Source organism: Bufo bufo, chromosome 3, assembly GCF_905171765.1.
Source record: "Bufo bufo chromosome 3, aBufBuf1.1, whole genome shotgun sequence".
Taxonomy (NCBI): domain Eukaryota; kingdom Metazoa; phylum Chordata; class Amphibia; order Anura; family Bufonidae; genus Bufo; species Bufo bufo.
The window spans coordinates 18,974,991-18,997,282 of record NC_053391.1 but is presented as its reverse complement, the minus strand read 5'-3'; the positions used below and the strand labels follow the sequence as shown (position 1 = coordinate 18,997,282).

Genomic DNA, 22,292 nt, shown 5'->3' with positions numbered 1-22,292 from the left:
GTGCACAACGGTCAGGAGTAATTATTGACCATTCCTCTTTACAGAACTGTTTCAGTTCAGCAATATTCTTGGGATGTCTGGTGTGAATCTCTTTCTTGAGGTCATGCCACAGCATCTCAATCGGGTTGAGGTCAGGACTCTGACTGGGCCACTCCATAAGGTGTATTTTCTTCTGTTTAAGCCATTCTGTTGTTGATTTACTTCTATGCTTTGGGTCGTTGTCCTGTTGCAACACCCATCTTCTGTTGAGCTTCAGCTGATGGACAGATAGCCTAAAGGTCTCCTGCAAAATGTCTTAATAAACTTGGGAATTCATTTTTCCTTCGATGATAGCAAACCGTACAGGCCCTGACGCAGCCCTAAACCATGATGCCCCCACCACCACACTTTACAGTTAGGGCTCATGCACACGACAGTATTTTGCGTTCAGTATACTGGCCGTTTTTGTAGTTCAGTATGCGGTACATATACTGAACCATTCATTTCAATGGTTCAGCAAATAAAACTGAAGTGTCTCCGTGTGCATTCCGTTTCAGTATTTCCTTATTTCCGTACCGTGAAAAGATGGAACATGTCCTATTCTTGTCCGCAAATCACGGTGCTTGGCTCCATTCAAATCAATGGGTCTGCAAAAAAAACGGAACACATACGGAAATGCATCCGTATGTCTTCCGTATCTGTTCAGTTTTTGCGGAACCATCTATTGAAAATGTTATGCCCAGCCCAATTTTTTCTATGTAATTACTGTATAATGTATATGGCATACGGAAAAACGGAACAACGGATCCGTAAAAACTGGACCGCAAAACACTGAAAAAGCCATACGGTCGTGTGCATGAGCCCTTAAGATGAGGTTTTGATGTTGGTGTGCTGTGCTTCTTTTTCTTCCTAACAACTCAACTTTGGTTTCATCTGTCCACAGAATATTTTGCCAGTACTGCTGTGGAACATCCAGGTGCTTTTGTGCAAACTGTAAATGTGCAGCAATGGTTTTTTTTTGGACAGCAGTGGCTTCCTATGTGGTATCCTCCCATGAAATTCATTCTTGTTTAGTGTTTTACGTATCGTAATCTTTACAGGATGGCCACTCCTAGGGAGAGTAGCAGCAGTGCTGAACTTTCTCCATTTATAGACAATTTGTCTTACCGTGGACTGATGAACAGCAAGGCTTTTGGAGATACTTTTATAACCCTTCCAGCTTTATGCAAGTCAACAATTCTTAATCGTAGGTTTTCTGAGATCTCTTTTGTACGAGGCATCATTCACATCATGCGATGCTTCTTGTGAAAAGCAAACCCAGAACTGGTGTGTGGCTTTTTGCAGGGCAGTAGGGTTGAGCGAACCCGAACTGTAAAGTACGGGTTCGTACCAAACTTTAGGATTTTTGGACCCCGGACCTTTTTGTAAAAGTTTGGCGCTTTCTGTTAGTTAGGTGGGTGGCGTTGGCAGCCATTTTATGCATGCTCAGTGCACCAGCACTGCATCTGAGCTTTTGGGACATTCACCATTTTTTGGGGGGCAAACTACAACATCTTGATTAGTCAGTGTGCAATTTAAGGTAGAAATACACCCATCATTTTCTGAGGTTTGAAAAACACACTTTTTTGAGCAAAAAAAAAATCAGCACGTGTGACATTACAGGCTTATATACTGTTGTCAAATTTAGTTGTTAAATAAACAGTTGTTTGGGCACAAAAAATTTAGTTGGCAGCCTTTGATGCAGATGTCATTGTGAGATACACCCTTAATACATTTGGGTTACATTCAGAGAATTTAAATACCGCCATTTGGTGCACCAATTTTGAATTCAGGCCTACAGAGGTTCAGGCCCTGTGAGATACCACCTCTACATACAGGGGTTTGAATTAGGCATTTGAAATACAGCCATTTTGTGCAAAGAAATCTTTAATTCAGGCCTAATCTGGTTCAGGTCGTGTGAGGTACACCCTGTCGTTCTATTCTACGATTAATTAAACATCTATTTAGGGTAAAATCCTAAATTCAAAAAATATGAGGAGAGCGTCAAATAAGGGACGTGGCCCAGGTCGTGGTGCTGCTGGTGGAGCTCCTGTTGCAGGGAGAGGACGTGGTCGATCTGTGCCAGCTACAAGCACCAGTGAAACCCCTTCCTCAGGTGCGAGTAGGCGACAAAACCTGCAGCAGTATTTTGTCGGGCCTAATGCTGCTCTACGAATGGTGAGGCCTGAACAAGTACAGGCGACAGTAGATTAAGTTGCTGACAGTGGATCCAGTTCCTTCACATTGTCTCCCACCCAGTCTCCTGCTGAAAGACCACAGTTGGCACCTGCAGCCGATGTCCATCAGTCTTTCACCTCACCCCCTTGCAAATCAGCCAAGCAGTCTGAGCCCCAAGTCATGCAGCAGTCTCTTCTGCTTTTTTAATGACTGTTAGCAGGGTTTCCCAGGGCCATCCACCTAGCCCTGCCCCAGAAGTGGAAGAGATTGAGTGCGCCGATGCCCAACCATTTATTTTTCAAGATGAGTACATGGGAGGACCGGATGATGCCGAAACACAGGTGCCAACTGCTCGGGCTTTGGAAAGTGTGCAGACTGACAAGGAAGGCAAGGGTGAAGACTGGGTGGAAGATGATGTGAAGGACGATGAGGTCCTCGACCTCACATGGAATCAAGGTCATGCGAGTGACCGATGAGGTTCGGAGGAAGAGGCGGTCGCACAGAGCCAACAGCACAGCAGAAGAGGGAGCAGGGTGCAAAAGCGGAGCGGCCGTCCTCTAGACAGTATGCCTTCTACTGCCCACCGCCACAAGGGACCAAGCACACCAAAACCAGCTCCAAGGAGATCCCTGGCGTGGCAGTTCTTCAGACATTGTGCTGACTATAAGACACGAGTGGTTTGCATGCTTTGCAATCAGAGCCTGAAGCGAGGCATAAACGTTCTCAACCTGAGCACAACCTGCATGACCAGGCATTTAAGTGCAAAGCACAAGCTGCAGTGGAGTAGACACCTCAATAACCAAGAAAGGTCTCTGGCTCCTCCTGCTTTCTCTTCTGCTGCAGTTGCGGCCTCTTCATCCACCTCTGGAGTGACAGTGCCACCTGGTACCCCGCAAACAGAGGATCTGCCAGCAACACCAACACCTGGGTAGCCAAGCATCTCCACAGTGTCCCACGGAAGCGTTCAGCTCTCCATCTCCCAAATGCTGGAGAGGAAGAGGAAGTACCCCCCCCTAACCACCCGCGATCCCTAGCCCTGAAGGCCAGCATTTCTAAATTACTGGCCTTTGAAATGCTGTCATTCCGTCTGGAGACGGATAGTTTTAAAGGCCTTATGGCGGTGGCTGTCCCACAGTACGTCGTGCCCAGCCGCCACTACTTTTCAAGGTGAGCCTTCCCTTCACAACCAAGTAGGGGACAAAATCAGGTGTGCACTGCGTAACCCCATCTGTGGCAAGGTGCAACTGACTATGGCTATGTGGACCAGTAAGCACGGTCAGGGCCGTTATATCTCCATGACAGGACACTGGGTAAATGCAGTGGCGGCTGGGCCTTGGGCGGATAGCAGTTTTGCGCATGTCCTGCTACCACCGAGGATTGCAGGGCGCTTCAGTTTGCCTCCTTTGCTTCCTCCTCCTACTCTGCTTCCTCATCCGGTCAGCGTAGCACCACCAACTTCAGCACAGCCAGGGGTAAACGACAGCAGGCAGTTTTAAAACTTAAATGTTTGGGGAACAAACCCCACACCGCGCAGGAGCTGTAAAAAGGCCATGAACAACAGACCGATGAGTGGTTTGTGCCAGCCAGCCTCAAGCTCGGCCTAATGGTGTGCCATAATGAGTGAAATCTCTGGGACTAGCCGGTTTGACGCACATCCCTTGCCTGGCGCATGTGCTGAATTTGGTGGTGCAGAGAGTCCTTAAAAATTACCCCGACATGTCAGAGCTGCTGCATAAAGTGTGGGCCGTCTGTGCGCGCTTTCAGCGTTCTCACCCTGCTGCTGCTCGCCTGTCAGCGCTGCAGCGTAACTTCGGCCTTCCCGCTCACCGCCTCATATGCGACGTGCCCACAAGGTGGAACTCCACTTTGCACATGCTGGCAAGACTGTGCGAGCAGCAGCAGGCGATAGTGGAGTTTCAGCTGCAGCACGCATGGGTGAGTCGCTCGGCGGAACAGCACCACTTCACCACCAATGACTAGGTCTCCATGCGAGACCTGCGTTCCTTGTTGCGCTGTTTTGAGTACTCCACCAACATGGCCAGTGCCGATAACGCCGTTCTCAGCGTAATTATCTTACTCCTATGCCTCCTTGAAAAAACGCTCCTGGCGATGATGGAAGAGGATATGGCACCGGAGGAGGAAGAGGGATCATTTCGTAGGGTTTCCGGCCAGTCATTCCCAAGTGTAACGGGGTTTCGAAGGTGCACTCGGTCCCTCATTAGCCGCAGATCTGCTGCTTAGCTTCAGGAGTGAGGATCTGTGTTTGACCTCGTTTCCAGGGCGGCTTTGCTAGCTGGGTGGCTCCCTGCTCCTAGGTCTGCCTTAAGCGCCGAGCTGATCACTCGGTGCTCGACTGGTTGGTCTGTCGGTTGTGTGACGCTGGCTGCGTCACGTGACCCTCACTCCCCACTATAAATGCTGGCAGCCTGCTGGCCACAGGTTGCCTGTTAATTTAGGTTCCACCTGTGATTTGGTCTTTCCTGGCGTACTTACCTCCTGCTGAATTCCTGACGATCCTCTGCCTGCTCCTTGTGTACTTCACGTCTCTCCTGGTATTTATGACCCCGGCTTCTCCTGACATTTCTCTTCTTGCTCCATTTGTACTTTGTAGCTTTCCTGGTATTGACTCGGTCCGTTCACGTCCTGTTGTTTGTCTGTCTGTCATCCCTGCACTTATTCCAAGTTAGGGATTTCCTTCCAGTTGTCCCCTGTCATTAGGACTCGCGAGGCAAGTAGGCAGGGCCAGGGGTAAGGGTGGAGCGCAGTGGTCACTTCCCTTCCCCCTGTGTGTGTGTGTGTGTACGCGACCGTTACACCAAGTGGCTCCGAAGGTGGGTTCCTGCACCCACAAACCCAAGGTACCCAATTGTCCAGCCAGGGCACAGTTGTGGAGGATGATAAGATGGAGGAGAAGGAACGATGTTCACAGCAGGATGGCACTCAGACCAGCTCATGGCCATCATTTGTGCGTGGATGGGGGGGGATACAGAGGACACAGACGATACACCTCCCACAAAGGACAGCTTTTCGTTGCCTCTGGGCAGTCTTGCACACATGAGCAATTATATGCTGCAGTGTCTCCGCAACGACTGCAGAGTTGCCCACATTCTAACTTGTGCTGATTATTGGGTGGCCACGCTGCTGGATCCCCGTTACAAGGACAATGTACCGTCCTTAATTCCGTCACTGGAGCATGATCGTAAGATGCGCGAGTACAAGCACACGCTGGTAGATGTGCTGCTGGTGGCATTCCCACCTCACATCGGGGGCACAGTGGAAGCACAAGGCGAAGGCAGAGGACGAGGAAGAGGTCGCCAAAGCAGCTGGGGCACCACCAGCACCTCAGAAGGCAGGGTTAGCATGGCCGAAATGTGGAAAAGCTTTGTCAGCACGGCACAACAACCAGCACCACCAGCTGATATGGAACGTCTTGGCAGGAGGCAGCATTTCACCAACATGGTGGAGCAGTATGTGTACACACGCCTACACTTACTGAATGACGGGTCTGCCCCCTTCAACTTCTGGGTCTCCAAATTGGGCACATGGCCTGAGCTTGCCCTTTACGCCTTGGAGGAGCTGGCCTGCCGTTCAGCCAGTGTATTATCTAAACGTGTGTTTAGCACGGCATGTGGCGTCATCACAGACAAGCGCAGCTGCCTGTCCACAGCCAATGTGGACAAGCTCACTTTCATTAAAATGAACCAGGCATGGATCCCTCAGGACTTGTCCGTACCTTGTGCAGAATAGACATGTATACCGGCACTAACCAGCCATTGTTATACTGCAGTGCAATTGCTTATGTTTGTATTTTGGATATTTCACACTCTTTTGGAGTGTACCTTAATTTTATTAAATTAAAACCAAAAACCTGTGTTGGCTATCTCGTCCTCCACCGCCGCTTTTACGTACTCCACCGCCTCCTCAAACTCCTACTCCATATGGAACTCAACCTCATAAAAAAAATTAAAAATAAAATTTATTTTATCATTTCACTACTTTTGTTATTTACATTTTCTGGTGAAATTAACCAATTTTTGGGTGTAATATACCCCTCCTCTACATAGTTGACAGCTTAATAAATTTCAATTTTTAGTTTACATTTTCGGGTGACAATAAACAATTGTTTTCTGTCATAGACCCCTGCTCTACCAAGTAGACAGGTTAATTAATTTCAGTAATTTTTCTGTTACATTCCTGGGTTGACATTATACAATTTTAGATGTGAATAAACCCCTGCTCTGCATAGGTGACGGGGAATAACATTTCGGAAATGCTTCTTTAATTGATGCGCGCCACCTCCTTTTATTCAATGCTTAAACTTAAACAAGTTGTACCACATTTAAGCTTCAATACTTTGTCCCACATTTCCGCTATACTCTTTTGGCCAACATTTCCGCCTCAATAGCTTTTCTCACAATTCCGCTTGACTCTTTTGGCCCATATTTGGGCTTCTGTAATTTGTCTCACATTTGCGCCTCAATAGCGTTTCACACATTTATGCTCTATCCCAATTTTTTTTTTTATACATTTAGCTCCCTTAAATTTGGTCTTTTTCTCACGCTCCCTCAATGGCCTGGAACCCTGATTTCCCCGCCACCCGTGATCACCATGGTAGGTGCATAAATGAACATCGAAAGTTGATAGAGCAGATATCAAATTGGATCGTGAACATCACGGGGACGTGCAACATGGTGGGGCGGTAAGTGTGCACACGCCTACACGAACTGACTGACAGGGGTCAGCCCCTGCAACTTCTGGGTCTCCAAATTGGGCACATGGCCTGAGCTTGCCCTTTACCCCTTGGAGGTGCTGGCCTGCCCTGCAGCCAGTGTATTGTCTGAACGTGTGTTTAGCATGACTGGAGGTAGTTATCACAGGTTATATTTCCCAATGTTTTGGGGTGTACCCTAATTTTAAAAATAAAATTTAAAACCAAAAAGCAGTGTAGGCTACCTCCTTCTCTTCTATCTACACCACCTCCTCAACCTCCTACTCCATGTGGACCTTGTCCTCCTAGATCCAGATTTATTTTTATTTTTTTACCTATTTTATGTTATTTAAAGTAATTTCCCTATCCACATTTGTTTGCAGAGCACTTGCCATGCTCTTTACCACATTTTGAAGCCCTCTAGCCCTTTCTATGACATTTTTACAGCCATTTTAGTGCTCAAAAGTTCGGGTTCCCATTGACTTCAATGGGGTTTGGGTCCCGAACTGAAACTTTTTTCCGAAGTTCGGCCGAACCCGAACATCCAGGTGTCCGCTCAACTCTACAGGGGAGCTGTAACCAACTCCTCCAATCTCATCATTGATTGGACTCCAGTTGGCTGACACTTCACTCCAATTGGCTCTTGGAGATGTCATTAGTCTAGGGGTTCACATACTTTTTCAACCTGCACTGTGAATGTTTACATGGTGTGTTCAATAAAAACATGGTAACATTTAATTCTTTGTGTTATTAGTTTAACCACCTCCGGACCGCCTAACGCAGATTCGCGTTCCGGAGGTGGCAGCCCTGCGCAGAGTCACGCATATATGCGTCATCTCGCGATGGCCGAGATTTCCTGTGAACGCGCGCACACAGGCGCGCGCTCACAGGAACGGAAGGTAAGAGAGTTGATCTCCAGCCTGCCAGCGGCGATCGTTCGCTGGCAGGCTGGAGATGTGTTTTTTTTAACCCCTAACAGGTATATTAGACGCTGTTTTGATAACAGCGTCTAATATACCTGCTACCTGGTCCTCTGGTGGTCCCCTTTGTTTGGATCGACAACCAGAGGACACAGGTATATCTGTAAAGTAGCACCAAGCACCACCACACTACACTACACCCCCCCCGTCACTTATTAGCCCCTGATCACCCCATATAGACTCCCTGATCACCCCCCTGTCATTGATTACCCCCCCTGTCATTGATCACACCCCTGTAAAGCTCCATTCAGATGTCCGCATGATTTTTACGGATCCACTGATAGACTGATCGGATCCGTAAAAATCATACGGACGTTTGAATGGAGCCTTACAGGGGCGTGATCAATGACTGTGGTGATCACCCCATATAGACTCCCTGATCACCCCCCTGTCATTGATCACCCCCCTGTCATTGATCACCCCCCTGTCATTGATCACCCCCCTGTCATTGATTACCCCCCTGTCATTGATTACCCCCCTGTCATTGATTACCCCCCTGTCATTGATCACCCCCCTGTCATTGATCACCCCCCTGTAAGGCTCCATTCAGACATTTTTTTGGCCCAAGTTAGCGGAAATTATTATTTTTTTCTTACAAACTCTCATATTCCACTAACTTGTGTCAAAAAATAAAATCTCACATGAACTCACGGAATCCAAATGTCTAAAAATGCCCTCATAAAAGGAATGTGGGCCCCTTTGCGCATCTAGGCTGCAAAAAAGTGCCACACATGTGGTATCTCCGTACTCAGGAGAAGTTGGGGAATGTGTTTTGGGGTGTCATTTTACATATACCCATGCTGGGTGAGAGAAATATCTTGGCAAAAGACAACTTTTCCCATTTTTTTTATACAAAGTTGGCATTTGACCAAGATATTTATCTCACCCAGCATGGGTATATGTAAAATGACACCCCAAAACACATTCCCCAACTTCTCCTGAATACGGAGATACCACATGTGTGACACTTTTTTGCAGCCTAGGTGGGCAAAGGGGCCCATATTCCAAAGAGCACCTTTCGGATTTCACTCGTCATTTTTTACAGAATTTGATTTCAAACTCCTTACCACACATTTGGGCCCCTAGAATGCCAGGGCAGTATAACTACCCCACAAGTGACCCCATTTTTTGTCACAAGTTAGTGGAAAATGAGACTTTGTAAGAAAAAAAAAATTAAAAAAAATCATCATTTTCCGCTAACTTGTGACAAAAAATAAAAAGTTCTATGAACTCACTATGCCCATCAGCGAATACCTTAGGGTGTGTACTTTCCGAAATGGGGTCATTTGTGGGGTATTTGTACTGTCTGGGCATTGTAGAACCTCAGGAAACATGACAGGTGCTCAGAAAGTCAGAGCTGCTTCAAAAAGCGGAAATTCACATTTTTGTACCATAGTTTGTAAACGCTATAACTTTTACCCAAACCATTTTTTTTTTACCCAAACATTTTTTTTTTATCAAAGACATGTAGAACAATAAATTTAGAGCAAAATTTATATATGGATGTATTTTTTTTTGCAAAATTTTACAACTGAAAGTGAAAAATGTCATTTTTTTGCAAAAAAATCGTTAAATTTCGATTAATAACAAAAAAAGTAAAAATGTCAGCAGCAATGAAATACCACCAAATGAAAGCTCTATTAGTGAGAAGAAAAGGAGGTAAAATTCATTTGGGTGGTAAGTTGCATGACCGAGCAATAAATGGTGAAAGTAGTGTAGGTCAGAAGTGTAAAAAGTGGCCTGGTCTTTCAGGGTGTTTAAGCACTGGGGGCTGAGGTGGTTAAGCAGACTGACTTAGATGATCAGATCACATTTTATGACCAATTTGTGCAGAAATCCATATCGTTCCAAAGGGTTCACATACTTTTTCTTGCAACTGTGCCGGGAACACAGACAATCACCGATCCTGACTGCCATCACTGGATCACACCAAATTACAAATAGATGGAAAGAGGCTTAGTAATAGGGATAATCTATAATATATTGTCTGGCTTGTTCACCTGTTTTTACAGTAGATACTTTTATTTCCAGCACCACTATGGGTATCTGTATATAGTTTTATAATGAAGGTCTCCATTCAGAAAGCACCCATAACAGTGTATATACTGTATTCCCAAAATCAACAATTGGACATTATATTTAAAAATGACCAGAAAGCAGCCCAAAATGTTGCCTTTTTATTTAAATGAATTATTAAGAACAGGAGCTACTGAAGGATAATCTCCCAATTTGGAATTATATAAAACTAAGGTAAAAAGTAAATGACAAAATGGGCTTCATGGTTATTATTATTAATTGATTTAGATTCCATCCTGGCACTAGACCAATCTGATATAAAATGGCGTAAATAACCAAATGTAGAAAACAGGTTGTACTGATTTTCTAGTGCAACATTATATTTCAAAGCCTCATTTCTCCACCTATAGTAGTTGTCCCCATTGGGTGTCACACCGGTGACAGGTTTGAGAAGGTCTGAAAGATTATCTGCACATTAGTGATCTGACAGCCTCTTTTGGTTTCACTTTGTGTGTTGCTGGTATGTCCACACCTCCTGTTCAGGTGTGGATCATGTGACCTTTACCTCCCCCTATTTAGTCTGACTTTACCCATCACTCCTTGCTCTGGATAGCTTCATTTGGTTTTTGGAAGAGCTGGAGGGTGGTTCTTGGTGAAGTCCTGTTCGTCCATCATCCATCAGCCTCGGAAGTTAAGTGTTCCACTTGTTGTGTTTTGTATTCCCCCCCCCTCCTTTTGTTGTTTACTAGGCCTCAGCGAGATGCTGGTTCCTCTACCAGGTAAGGAGCGGGTTGTCTCTGCCCTGTCATTACCATTAGGGCATCTGAGGGCCACCAGGGTTTTCTAGGTTCCTGTGTATGGGCATCTCTACCATCAAGAGGTGCCCATACGGATAGGAGTTAGGGCCAGGAGCAGGGTTTTATAGGTGGTGACCCTTTTCCTTCCCTAGCGGCGAGGCCTAGCATCTTTTCCCTTCCTTGTTGTCTTTTGGTGTTCTCCCCTACAACATCAGTGCCATTGGGTCCATGTACCAGTCTCTAGGGGCTGTTGGGATCCATGCACCAATCTGTAACTCCTCATCGTCCAAAATTAATAAAATTATTGAGAATACTTAAATATTACTTTATTATAAATCCATTACCCGATCCCTCATTATTTATAATGGCAGTCTGTGAGCCGCCATCCACTCCACACTTCTGCAATTTCTTTATGAGCTCCGTTCCTAACTAAGATTTCACCAGTTGTATGGAGGATGAGGATCACTAACAAGTAGAGCAGAGAGAAGGCTGAGGCAGGTCTGCTTAATCCTTTTTTTTTTTTTACTAATTTTTTATTAAAGCCCGAGATATGTGCTTTCTACACCCGTGCATCAAAATTGTGTTGCTTGCCTCACAAAAATGTGCACAAGGTCATGGTCCATCGCAGGTCCTCTCCATAAGAGAAGGGGCCCCCAATTAATCAATCCCAGTCTCTCTGGGCCAGAATGCTCCTGCAAGGGTCTGGGACTAGTGGCCATCCCTCAACTAAAGCTGGAGAAGCACCAATATTGTTCTAGCTTCCATCTAACTGTCACCCCTGGTGTTGTCCAAGAGCAAAAAGAGGCCAAGGGATTTTGCAGGGGGTGAGGAACCAGATGCCCCCCCCCCCCCAGACATCAGGGAGGAATACCCATAAGCAACCATGAAAAGTCCTAGTGAAAAACAAAATATGGAAAGTAAACATAATAAAATAAATAAGCAAATGTGCCAGTTACAGCCTGGACATTCCACCAGAATAATAAATTCCTCTTCTTATGCCAAGCCATAAAGTTGGTAAAGATAGATGTGAGCATTCTCAAAATGGAAGAAAGTGAAGTATGTGCAAATGTGCCATCACTCAGTGGGCTCCCACCCTCATTTATTTCAGGCACCCCAGGGTCACCACTCCTGGGGCACTTCTGCACCTCAAGCTTTCAAACATCTAGGCCCATGGTTTCTATCCGGAGGCCTTTGGTTACCTATCATCGGCACTAATGGCCAAAGGTGTACTCCCTAGGGTCCTCCATATGGTTCTCTGCTCCACCCATTATAGTGTACCGTATCACCGGGACTGATATGAACAGATACCACACTTGATCTTAGCCAAAAGGCAGAGAAGTGGAAGACGGTCATATTTAAATTCAGTTTTCCTTGAGTCGGCGTTGGAGTACTTTGCACCAAACATCTCAAATGTCATACATTGTTTGATAAATTTAGCTCATCTTTAAACATAACGCTCTTGTCTAGAAATGATACTCCAGATTTCTGTCTAAAACGTTGTCAATGACCCTTGGTCCCTTTTTCCCCTGCTTCATTTGCTAAAAGTTGTTCCTTCACCACCAGTAGAAGAGGAGATGATCCCAACTAAGACTGGGACCCCTCTTACTCTGAGCCCCATAGCAGTCACATGGTCTGCCGCTATGGTAGTTGCTTTCCATTTATTTTTCAAAACTGATCAAAAAGAGCGAAGTCACATTTTCTAACAACTAACTGCAAACAGCTTCAAATCTCAATTTTGTGGTTTTCAAATCTCAATTTTGTGTTTTTTTTGTTTGGAATTTTTTCTTTAAATAAAACAAAAAAAAAAGTGCAGGGTTTGATAAATTTCTCCCAACATCTGCAACCACTGATATATTGTTGTTCTGCTGGAGTTTGGGTGTTAGACAGTTGGGAAGCAGGAGCCTTAGGCCAAGAAATTGTATATGAAATTTGCAGACAAATGTAAAGTTGTGAACCTAGTACAAGAGAATAATTTCTACAGTATGTAATAACTAATTAATCAATCAATAAAACTGCCATAAAAAAAGATATTGGTGCAGAGTAAGCATAACTTTAGCGATCAATGCCAGGTGGCTGCTGCCAATTATTCTTCTGCGTGTGTTAAACCGAGTTTGCTGACAGATTTCTCTTAATCAATGCATTTTATTTCTTATTAGCAATTAGTATTTTTAACTTTAAAACATTTTTATCTGTGTTACTGTTATATTTAAAATTTGTGTGTAATTAGGAAAAAGAGAACCTTTTTATCTTATAAATTGTATTTTTTATTTTCCAGGAGAAGATTGGATGAAAGGCTCCCAAGGTCATCTAATTGTAACTCAAAACATAGAATCATATAATCAATCACAGCTTGGCAATAACCCAACTGGACATAATCTGGGTGAGATGTCTGCTAGTTCTGAATATGGGAGAGATTTGAAAAATAAATGTAATCTTTCTGTGCACAAAGAAATTCAGAAAGATGAACAAACATTTTCATGTTCAGAAAGAGAAAATGTTTAATGTGTTATCAAGTTTTGCTCAACATCAGAGAAATTCCACAGGAGAGAAGCCTTATTCATGTTCAGAATGTGAGAAAACTTTTACTGTGAAATCAAGTCTTCTTCGACATCTCAGAATTCACACAGGAGAAAAGCCATTTTCATGTCAGGAATGTGGGGAGTTGTTTAAGCGTAAAGATCATCTAGAACTACATATGAGAAGTCACACAGGAGAGAAGCCATTTTTATGTTCGGAATGTGGGAAGTGGTTTAACAGTCAACAGCATCTTAAGATACACCTGAGAACTCATACTGGAGAGAAGCCATATTCATGTTCAGAATGCGAAAAATATTTTATTGACAAAGCTTGTCTTGTTGAACATCTCCGAATTCACACAGGGGAGAATCCATTTTCATGTTCTGAATGTGGGAAGTGTTTTAGTAGAAAATCAAGTCTTGAGGTGCATCAGAGAATTCACACAGGAGAGAAGCCATTTTCATGTTCAGAATGTGGGAAATATTTTAATGTGAAATCAAGTCTTGTGAAACATCAGATGATTCACACAGGAGAGAAGCCATTTTCATGTTCTGAATGTGGGAAGTGTTTTATTAGAAAATCAAGATTTGAGGAACATCAGAGAATTCACACATTAGAGAAGCCATTTTCATGTTCTGAATGTGGGAAGTGTTTTAGTACAAAATCAAGATTTAAGGAACATCAAAAAATTCACACAGGAGAGAAGCCATTTTCATGTTCTGAATGTGGGAAGTGTTTTAATAGAAAATCACGGTTTGAGGAACATCAGAGAATTCACACAGGAGAGAAACCATTTTCATGTCCTGAATGTGGGCAGTGTTTTAGTACGAAATCAAGTCTTGAGGTGCATCAGAGAATTCACACGGGAGTGAAGCCATTTTTATGTCCAGAATGTGGGAAATCTTTTACTGCGAAATCAAGTCTTATGAAACATCAGAGCATTCACATAGGAGAGAAGCCATTTCAATGTCCTGAATGTGAGAAGTGTTTCAGTCAAAAAACATATTTTGACATACATCAGAGAATTCACACAGGAGTGAAGCCATATTCATGTACTGAATGTGAAAGGTGTTTTACTGTGAAATCAAGTCTTGTGAGACATCTGAGAACTCACACAGGGGAGAAACCATATTCATGTACTGAATGTGAAAAGTGTTTTACTGAGAAATCAAATCTTCTGAGACACCTGGGAAGTCACACAGGAGAAAAGCCATTTTAATATTCAGAATGTAGGAAATTTTTTAGTTATAGATCAAGTCTAGTGAGATGTCTGAAAGCTCTTATGACGGAGTAGCTCACTTCCTTAACAGTGATCTCTACAGTACCCCACTCCCTGAACAATGACCTCCAGAGTATCCCGCTGCCTTAACAGTGACCTTCACAGTGGCTCACCCCCTTAACCACTTCCATACTGGGCCATTTACCCCCTTCCTGACCAGGCCTAATTTTGAAAATCTGACATGTCACTTTATATGGTAATAACTTTGGAACGCTTTTACTTATTCAAGCCATTCTGAGATTGTTTTCTCGTGACACATTGTACTAAATGTTAATGGTAAAATTGAGTCCATATGGTTTACCTTTGATTTATTAAAAAAAATCAAAGTTTACAAAAATTAGCGAAAATTCAGTTTTCTAAATTTTAATCTCTCTGCTTTTAAGACAGTAATGCCTCATAAAATATTCATTAATTAACATTCCCCATATATCTACTTCATGTGGGCATCATTTTGGTAATGTCATTTTATTTTTTTAGGGTGTGAGAAGGTTTAGAATTTTTGAAAATATTAAGAAAATTTCCAGTCAAATTTTTTAAGGACCAGTTCTGTTCTGAAGTCACTGTGTGGGGCTTACATAGTGGAAACCCGCCATGAATGACCCCATTTTAGAAGCTATACAAGCTCAAGTTGCTAAAAATTGATTTTATAAACGTTAACATTTTAGGTGTTCCACAATAATTAAAGGAAAATGGAGATTTGGCAGATTTTCCATTTTAATCTACTTTTTTAACACATCGAGGGCTAACAGCCACACTAAACTTAATATTATTATTCTAATTCTGCGGTTTACATTAATACCATGTGGTTGTAAACTGATGTAAGGGCACATGGCAGGGTGCAGTAGAAAAGGAGAGCCATATGGTTTTTGGAAAGCAGATTTTACTGGACTGGTTTTTAGATACCATGTCCCATTTGAAGTCCCTTACAGTAGAAACTCCCAAAAAGTGTCCCATTTTGGAAACTATGGGATAAGGTGCCAGTTTTGGCAATGTTTTTAGTTTTTACTTTTTACAACATTCATCTGACAGGGTAGATCATGTGTTATTTTTATACAGCAGGTTGATATGGATGAGATTACATCAAATATGTCTACTTTTTTGTTTGTTTCAGTTTTACATAATAAAGCATTTTTGAAAAAAATAACTTTTTGTGTTTCCATTTTCTAAACGCCATATTTTTTTATTTTTCTGTTGATTGTCTTGTGCAGGGGCTCATTTTTTGCAGGAAGAGTTGACAGTTTTATTGCTACCATTTTTGGGTACATATGATTATTATTATATTTTATTTTTTTTGATCATTCATTATTACACTTTATGGGGCAAGGTGACCAAAAAATTGGTTGTTTTTATTTACTTATTTTTACAGTGTTCACCTGAGAGGTTAGATCATGAGACATTATAGTGCAGATCCATACTGACGTTGCAATACATAATATGTATACTTTTTCTTAAGTTTTACACAATAGCATTTTTTTTTAAATAATTTTTTAATGTCTTTATTTTCTGAGAGCTATAGTTTTTATATTTTAGCGATTTTCTTAGGTAAGATCTCATATTTTGCGGGATGAGGTGACGGTTTGATTGGTACCATGCTGTTGGCTAGTAACCTGGAGGCGCACATATGCTGGTGCTTTTTTCTATAGTGTGCAAGCATGACCACCGCTGATGGATTGCAGGGTGGTCGTAACCATGGAAACAATCAGTATATAATGCAATGAAAAAATTAATCCAGCCAGCAAAGGAAGCAATATCGATAATAACAATCTATTAGTAAGTGTCTTGTATTAACTGTCTCTACATGCTAAATTCTCTTTGCTGAAGTAAGACAACCCCTTTAAAAGTAACCTCCAAAGTTGCCTCCCCTTATTAGTGATCTCCCTGTAATGCCATATAAAATTTACAGTGCTACATAGATCCATAGAGTGCAAAGATGCGTCAGTACATCAGAAGCAAGTAATGACATGTCACTCTAATAAAACAGAATAAACAAGGAAAGTAAAACTTCTAAGAAACCATACGTTCTCTATTAGATTGCCAAACCCAGTCACAATTGTCATGTGTAGGTGGGAGATACAGTTCGCAATGTAAAAACAACTACATCAGCTGAGAAAAAGAACAAAAAACGAAGGGTACAATCTCTCCTTAGGGAGCGAGCGCCTTTAATCAGCGTGAGGAGACTTAAGGGCCATACATGCTCCTGGAATTCTAGGAGAAAAGGGATGCAAATGAGCTCTAAAGATGCTCTGACTCTAATGCCACCAGATGTAAGGCAGCTATCCTATACAGTTGCAAGAAAAAGTATGTGAACCCTTTGGAATGATATGGATTTCTGCACAAATTGGTCATAAAATGTGATCTGATCTTCATCTAAGTCACAACAATAGACAATCACAGTCTGCTTAAACTAATAACACACAAAGAATTAAATGTTACCATGTTTTTATTGAACACACCATGTAAACATTCACAGTGCAGGTGGAAAAAGTATGTGAACCCCTAGACTAATGACATCTTCAAGAGCTAATTGGAGTGAGGTGTCAGCCAACTGGTGTCCAATCAATGAGATGAGATTGGAGGTGTTGGTTACAGCTGCCCTGCCCTATAAAAAACACACACCAGTTTTGGGTTTGATTTTCACAAGAAGCATTGCCTGATGTGAATGATGCCTTGCACAAAAGAGCTCTCAGAAGACCTACGATTAAAAATTGTTGACATAAAGCTGGAAAGGGTTATAAAAGTATCTCCAAAAGCCTTGCTGTTCATCAGTCCACGGTATGACAAATTGTCTATAAATGGAGAAAATTCAGCACTGCTGCTACTCTCCCTAGGAGTGGCCGTCCTGTAAAGATGACTGCAAGAGCCCAGCGCAGACTGCTTAATGAGGTGAAGAATCCTAGAGTGTCAGCTAAAGACTTACAAAAGTCTCTGGCATATTCTAACATCCCTGTTAGCGAATCTACGATACATAAAACACTAAACAAGAATGGATTTCATGGGAGGATACCACAGAGGAAGCCACTGCTGTCCAAAAAAAAACATTGCTGCACGTTTACAGTTTGCACAAGAGCACCTGGATGTTCCACAGCAGTACTGGCAAAATATTCTGTGGACAGATGAAACCAAAGTTGAGTTGTTTGGAAGAAACAAACACTATGTGTGGAGAAAGGAAGCACAGCACACCAACATCAAAACCTCATCCCAACTGTGAAGTATGGTGGTGGGGGCATCATGGTTTGGGGCTGTTTTGCTGCATCAGGGCCTGGACGGATTGTTATTATCGAAGGAAAAATGAATTCCCAAGTTTATCAAGACATTTTGCAGGAGAACTTAAGGCCATCTGTCCACCAGCTGAAGATCAACAGAAGATGGGTGTTGCAACAGGACAATGACCCAAAGCATAGAAGTAAATCAACAACAGAATGGCTTAAACAGAAGAAAATACACCTTCTGGAGTGGCCCAGTCAGAGTCCTGACCTCAACCCGATTGAGATGCTGTGGCATGACCTCAAGAAAGTGATTCACACCAGACATCCCAAGAATATTGCTGAACTGAAACAGTTCTGTAAAGAGGAATGGTCAAGAATTACTCCTGACCGTTGTACACGTCTGATCTGCAACTACAGGAAACGTTTGGTTGAAGTTATTGCTGCCAAAGGAGGTTCAACCAGTTATTAAATCCAAGGGTTCACATACTTTTTCCACCTGCACTGTGAATGTTTACATGGTGTTCAATAAAAACATGGTAACATTTAATTCTTTGTGTGTTATTAGTTTAAGCAGACTGTGATTGTCTGTCTATTGTTGTGACTTAGATGAAAATCAGATCACATTTTATGACCAATATGTGCAGAAATCCATATCATACCAAAGGGTTCACATACTCTTTCTTGCAACTGTAAGTCAATGTTGAGTTCTTTAACCGCCTCCGGACCTCCTAACGCAGGATCGCGTTCCGGAGGCAGCAGCTCCAGGCAGAGTCACGTATCTATGAGTCATCGCGTGAGACGCGAGATTTCCTGTGAACACGCGCACACAGGCGCGCGCATTCACAGGATCGGAAGGTAAACGAGTGGATCTCCAGCCTGCCAGCGGCGATCGTTCGCTGGCAGGCTGTAGATGCGATTTTTTTTTTTTTAACCCCTAACAGGTATATTAGACGCTGTTTTGATAACAGCGTCCAATATACCTGCTACCTGGTCCTCTGGTGGTCCCTTTTGCTTGGATCGACCACCAGAGGACACAGTCAGCTCAGTAATAAGTAGCACCAAACACCACTACACTACACCCCCCCCTGTCACTTATTAACCCCTGATCACCCCTGATCACCCCATATAGACTCCCTGATAACCCCCCTGTCATTGATCACCCCCCTGTCATTGATCACCCCCTTGTCATTGATCACCCCCTTGTAAGGCTCCATTCAGACGTCTGTATGTTTTTTACAGATCCACGGATACATGGATCGGATCCGCAAAACACATACGGAAATCTGAATGGAGCCTTACAGGGGGGTGATCACCCCATATAGACTCCCTTTTCTTACAAAGTCTCATATTCCACTAACTTGTGTCAAAAAATAAAATCTCACATGAACTCACAATACCCCTCACGGAATCCAAATGCGTAAAATGCCAGGGCAGTATAAATACCCCACATGTGACCTTATTTCGGAAAGAAGACACCCCAAGGTATTCTGTGAGGGGCATACTGAGTCCATGAAAGATTGAAATTTTTGTCCCAAGTTAGCGGAAAGGGAGACTTTGTGAGAAAAAAAAATAAATAAATCAATTTCCGCTAACTTGTGCCAAAAAAATAATAATTCTATGAACTCGCCATGCCCCTCATTGAATACCTTGGGGTGTCTTTTTTCCAAAATGGGGTCACATGTGGGGTATTTATACTGCCCTGGCATTTTAGGGGCCCTAAAGCGTGAGAAGAAGTCTGGGATCCAAATGTCTAAAAATGCACTCATAAAAGGAATTTGGGCCCCTTTGCTCACCTAGGCTGCAAAAAAGTGTCACATATCTGGTATCGCCGTACTCAGGTGAAGTTGGGCAATGTGTTTTGGGGTGTCATTTTACATATACCCATGCTGGGTGAGATAAATATCTCGGTCAAATGCCAACTTTGTATAAAAAAATGGAAAAAGTTGTCTTTTGCCGAGATATTTATCTCACCCAGCATGGGTATATGTAAAATGACACCCCAAAACACATTGCCCAACTTCTCCTGAGTACGGCGATACCAGATGTGTGACACTTTTTTGCAGCCTAGGTGGGCAAAGGGGCCCACATTCCAAAGAGCACCTTTAGGATTTCACAGGTCATTTTTAGGGCCCCTAGAATGCCAGGGCAGTATAACTACCCCACAAGTGACCCCATTTTGGAAAGAAGACACCCCAAGGTATTTCGTGATGGGTGTAGTGAGTTCATGGAAGTTTTTATTTTTTGTCACATGAGCCTTTGTAAGGAAAAAAAAAAAAAATCATCATTTTCCGCTAACTTGTGACAAAAAATTAAAAATTCTAGGAACTCGCCATGCCCATCAGCGAATACCTTAGGGTGTCTACTTTCCGAAATGGGGTCATTTGGGGTCTTTCTGGTTTGTACTGTCTGGCCATTGTAGAACCTCAGGAAACATGACAGGTGCTCAGAAAGTCAGAGCTGCTTCAAAAAGCGGAAATTCACATTTTTGTACCATAGTTTGTAAACGCTATAACTTTTACCCAAAGACATGTAGAACAATAAATTAATAGAAAAATTTATATATGGATGTCGTTTTTTTTAAAAAAAAATTTACAACTGAAAGTGAAAAATTGTATTTTTTTGCAAAAATTTTGTTAAATTTCGATTAATAACAAAAAAAAATTGAAATTTCAGCAGCAATGGAATACCACCAAATGAAAGCTCTAATAGTGAGAAGAAAAGGAGGTAAAATTCATTTGGGTGGTGAGTTGTATGACCGAAGAAAAAAACGGTGAAAGTAGTGTAGTGCAGAAGTGTAAAAAGTGGCCTGGTCATTAAGGGTGTTTAAACTAGGGGGGCTGAAGTGGTTAAATAAGCCTTGACACATGACTTGGATATTAAATAAGCCAGCACCTCATCTGCAGACAGATTTTTTTTTTATTGAAAGCTTAAAGTACGTGCTTTCTCACTCCATGCCCAAAATCGTGCCACACAAAAAAACGTGCACTAGGTTGTGGTCTATCGCAGTCCCTCTCCATAAGAGAAGGGGGGCCCCCCACAAACCATTCCCTATCTCTCCGGGCCATAAAGCTCCTGCAAGGGACTGGGACAAGTGGCAACCCTCAGCTGAGGCCAAGGGTACGCCCATCTATGCTCCCGTCTTTCGCTTCGGCTGCCACCCAGGGCATCAGCCAGGAGCTTCAACAAAGGTCTGGACTCTCCCCGGAGGGAGAGCCCAAGGGGTTTGTCAGGGGGGGGTGAGGAACCAATATCGCCACACACCCCCCAGACCTCAGGGAGGGGGTACCCGTAAGGTCGCTGCAACCCTGAAAAACCTAGTAAAACACAACAAATGTGTAAAGTGCACATAGTGAACACAAAAATAAATAAAGTGAATGTGTGCCAGTTACGGCCGGGACATTCGACTGGAATTATAAAAAATTCCTCATATTTTCAAGGCCGAAACCAAGCAAATAGAGGTGAGTGCGCAAATTGTGAGAAAGAAAGTGCTGTGCAAAATGTGCCATCACTATGTGGGCCCAGTCACCTCCGGTCATCCCCTTAGTTTAGGCACCCCGGGATCACCACTCCTGGGGCACTATGCACTTCGGGCTTTCAACACAGCGTAGCCTCATGGCTTTGATCCAGCAGAGGTTACATCATATAGGGGCCCAGTACTTTACCCATGCTCTGTAACCCAGGGTTACTGTGTGGTTCTCCATTCTGCTCGACAACCATGTTGTTACCACCACGGTCGGAGTACAGTCCAGGAGCATAGCTCGACCAGAACGGTAGAACAGATTTTTTTTTGAGTTGAAGCGTCAGAAGACGCAACATAATTATATTCTCCAATCATGTCTTGCGCCTCATCATCCTATCAATTTTTAAAAAAATACTTTTTATTTATATTTTCTTATATGTCAGTTTGTTATATTTTAAAAAAAAATATATAAGACAAACATCCCTATCTAAGTCTTTGGGCCAAAGACCACATCCTTCCTCCATGCCGATATTAACAGGCTGTCTTGCAAAGCTTGGTAATCTTCCATTGAGCAATCAATTTTTGTTTCTAAAGCCTTTTGTAACCAATCTTCCAACTCAAAGGACTTTACAAAATCAGCAGGATCACTTTCATACAGTTTAATGACATAATTACGAGCACATCGTAATTCTTTACCTGGGTATTCTTCATACACTGCTTTTTTATCCTTTTGAAAGTCTACAGGAAGCTGTAGCTTTTCCAATATTCCTTCATCTGGCACATTTTCCATTTCTCCTTCTGATGTAGAGATGTCTAACCCAACATCCTTCTCCAATATTTTCTTACGGGGTTCCTTTACATTTCCATTATCTCTACCTCTTTTTCTCTGTTTCTTTACATTAACATTTTTCTTTTTAGGACAAGCAGCATATACATGATTATCTTCTCCACATAGATTACATTTCTTACCTTTTTTACAGGTTACTGCCAAATGTCCCTCCTCCTCACATTTGAAGCACCACTGGTAGGTGCATGTGTCTTTCTGGTGCCCATATTTCTTAGTTTCTGCAAAACTTAGGCATACCATTATAGTATAAATCACCGTTAACATTCCTAAGGAGGAGAAGAATTGC

At 42.8% G+C, this 22,292-nt stretch overlaps 1 protein-coding gene and 1 pseudogene across 1 annotated transcript; one reads left to right on the top strand and one right to left on the bottom strand.

The window, feature by feature from the left end:
• Positions 1 to 11,942: 11,942 nt before the first annotated feature.
• LOC120996712 lies at positions 11,943 to 12,040 on the bottom strand (annotated as a pseudogene).
• Positions 12,041 to 13,158: 1,118 nt separating this feature from the next.
• On the top strand, positions 13,159 to 14,433 carry LOC120993546 (gastrula zinc finger protein XlCGF26.1-like). Its single transcript, XM_040422027.1, has one exon. It carries the CDS (start codon positions 13,159 to 13,161, stop codon positions 14,431 to 14,433), a length of 1,275 nt encoding a protein of 424 aa, XP_040277961.1.
• The last annotated feature ends 7,859 nt before the right edge of the window (positions 14,434 to 22,292 follow it).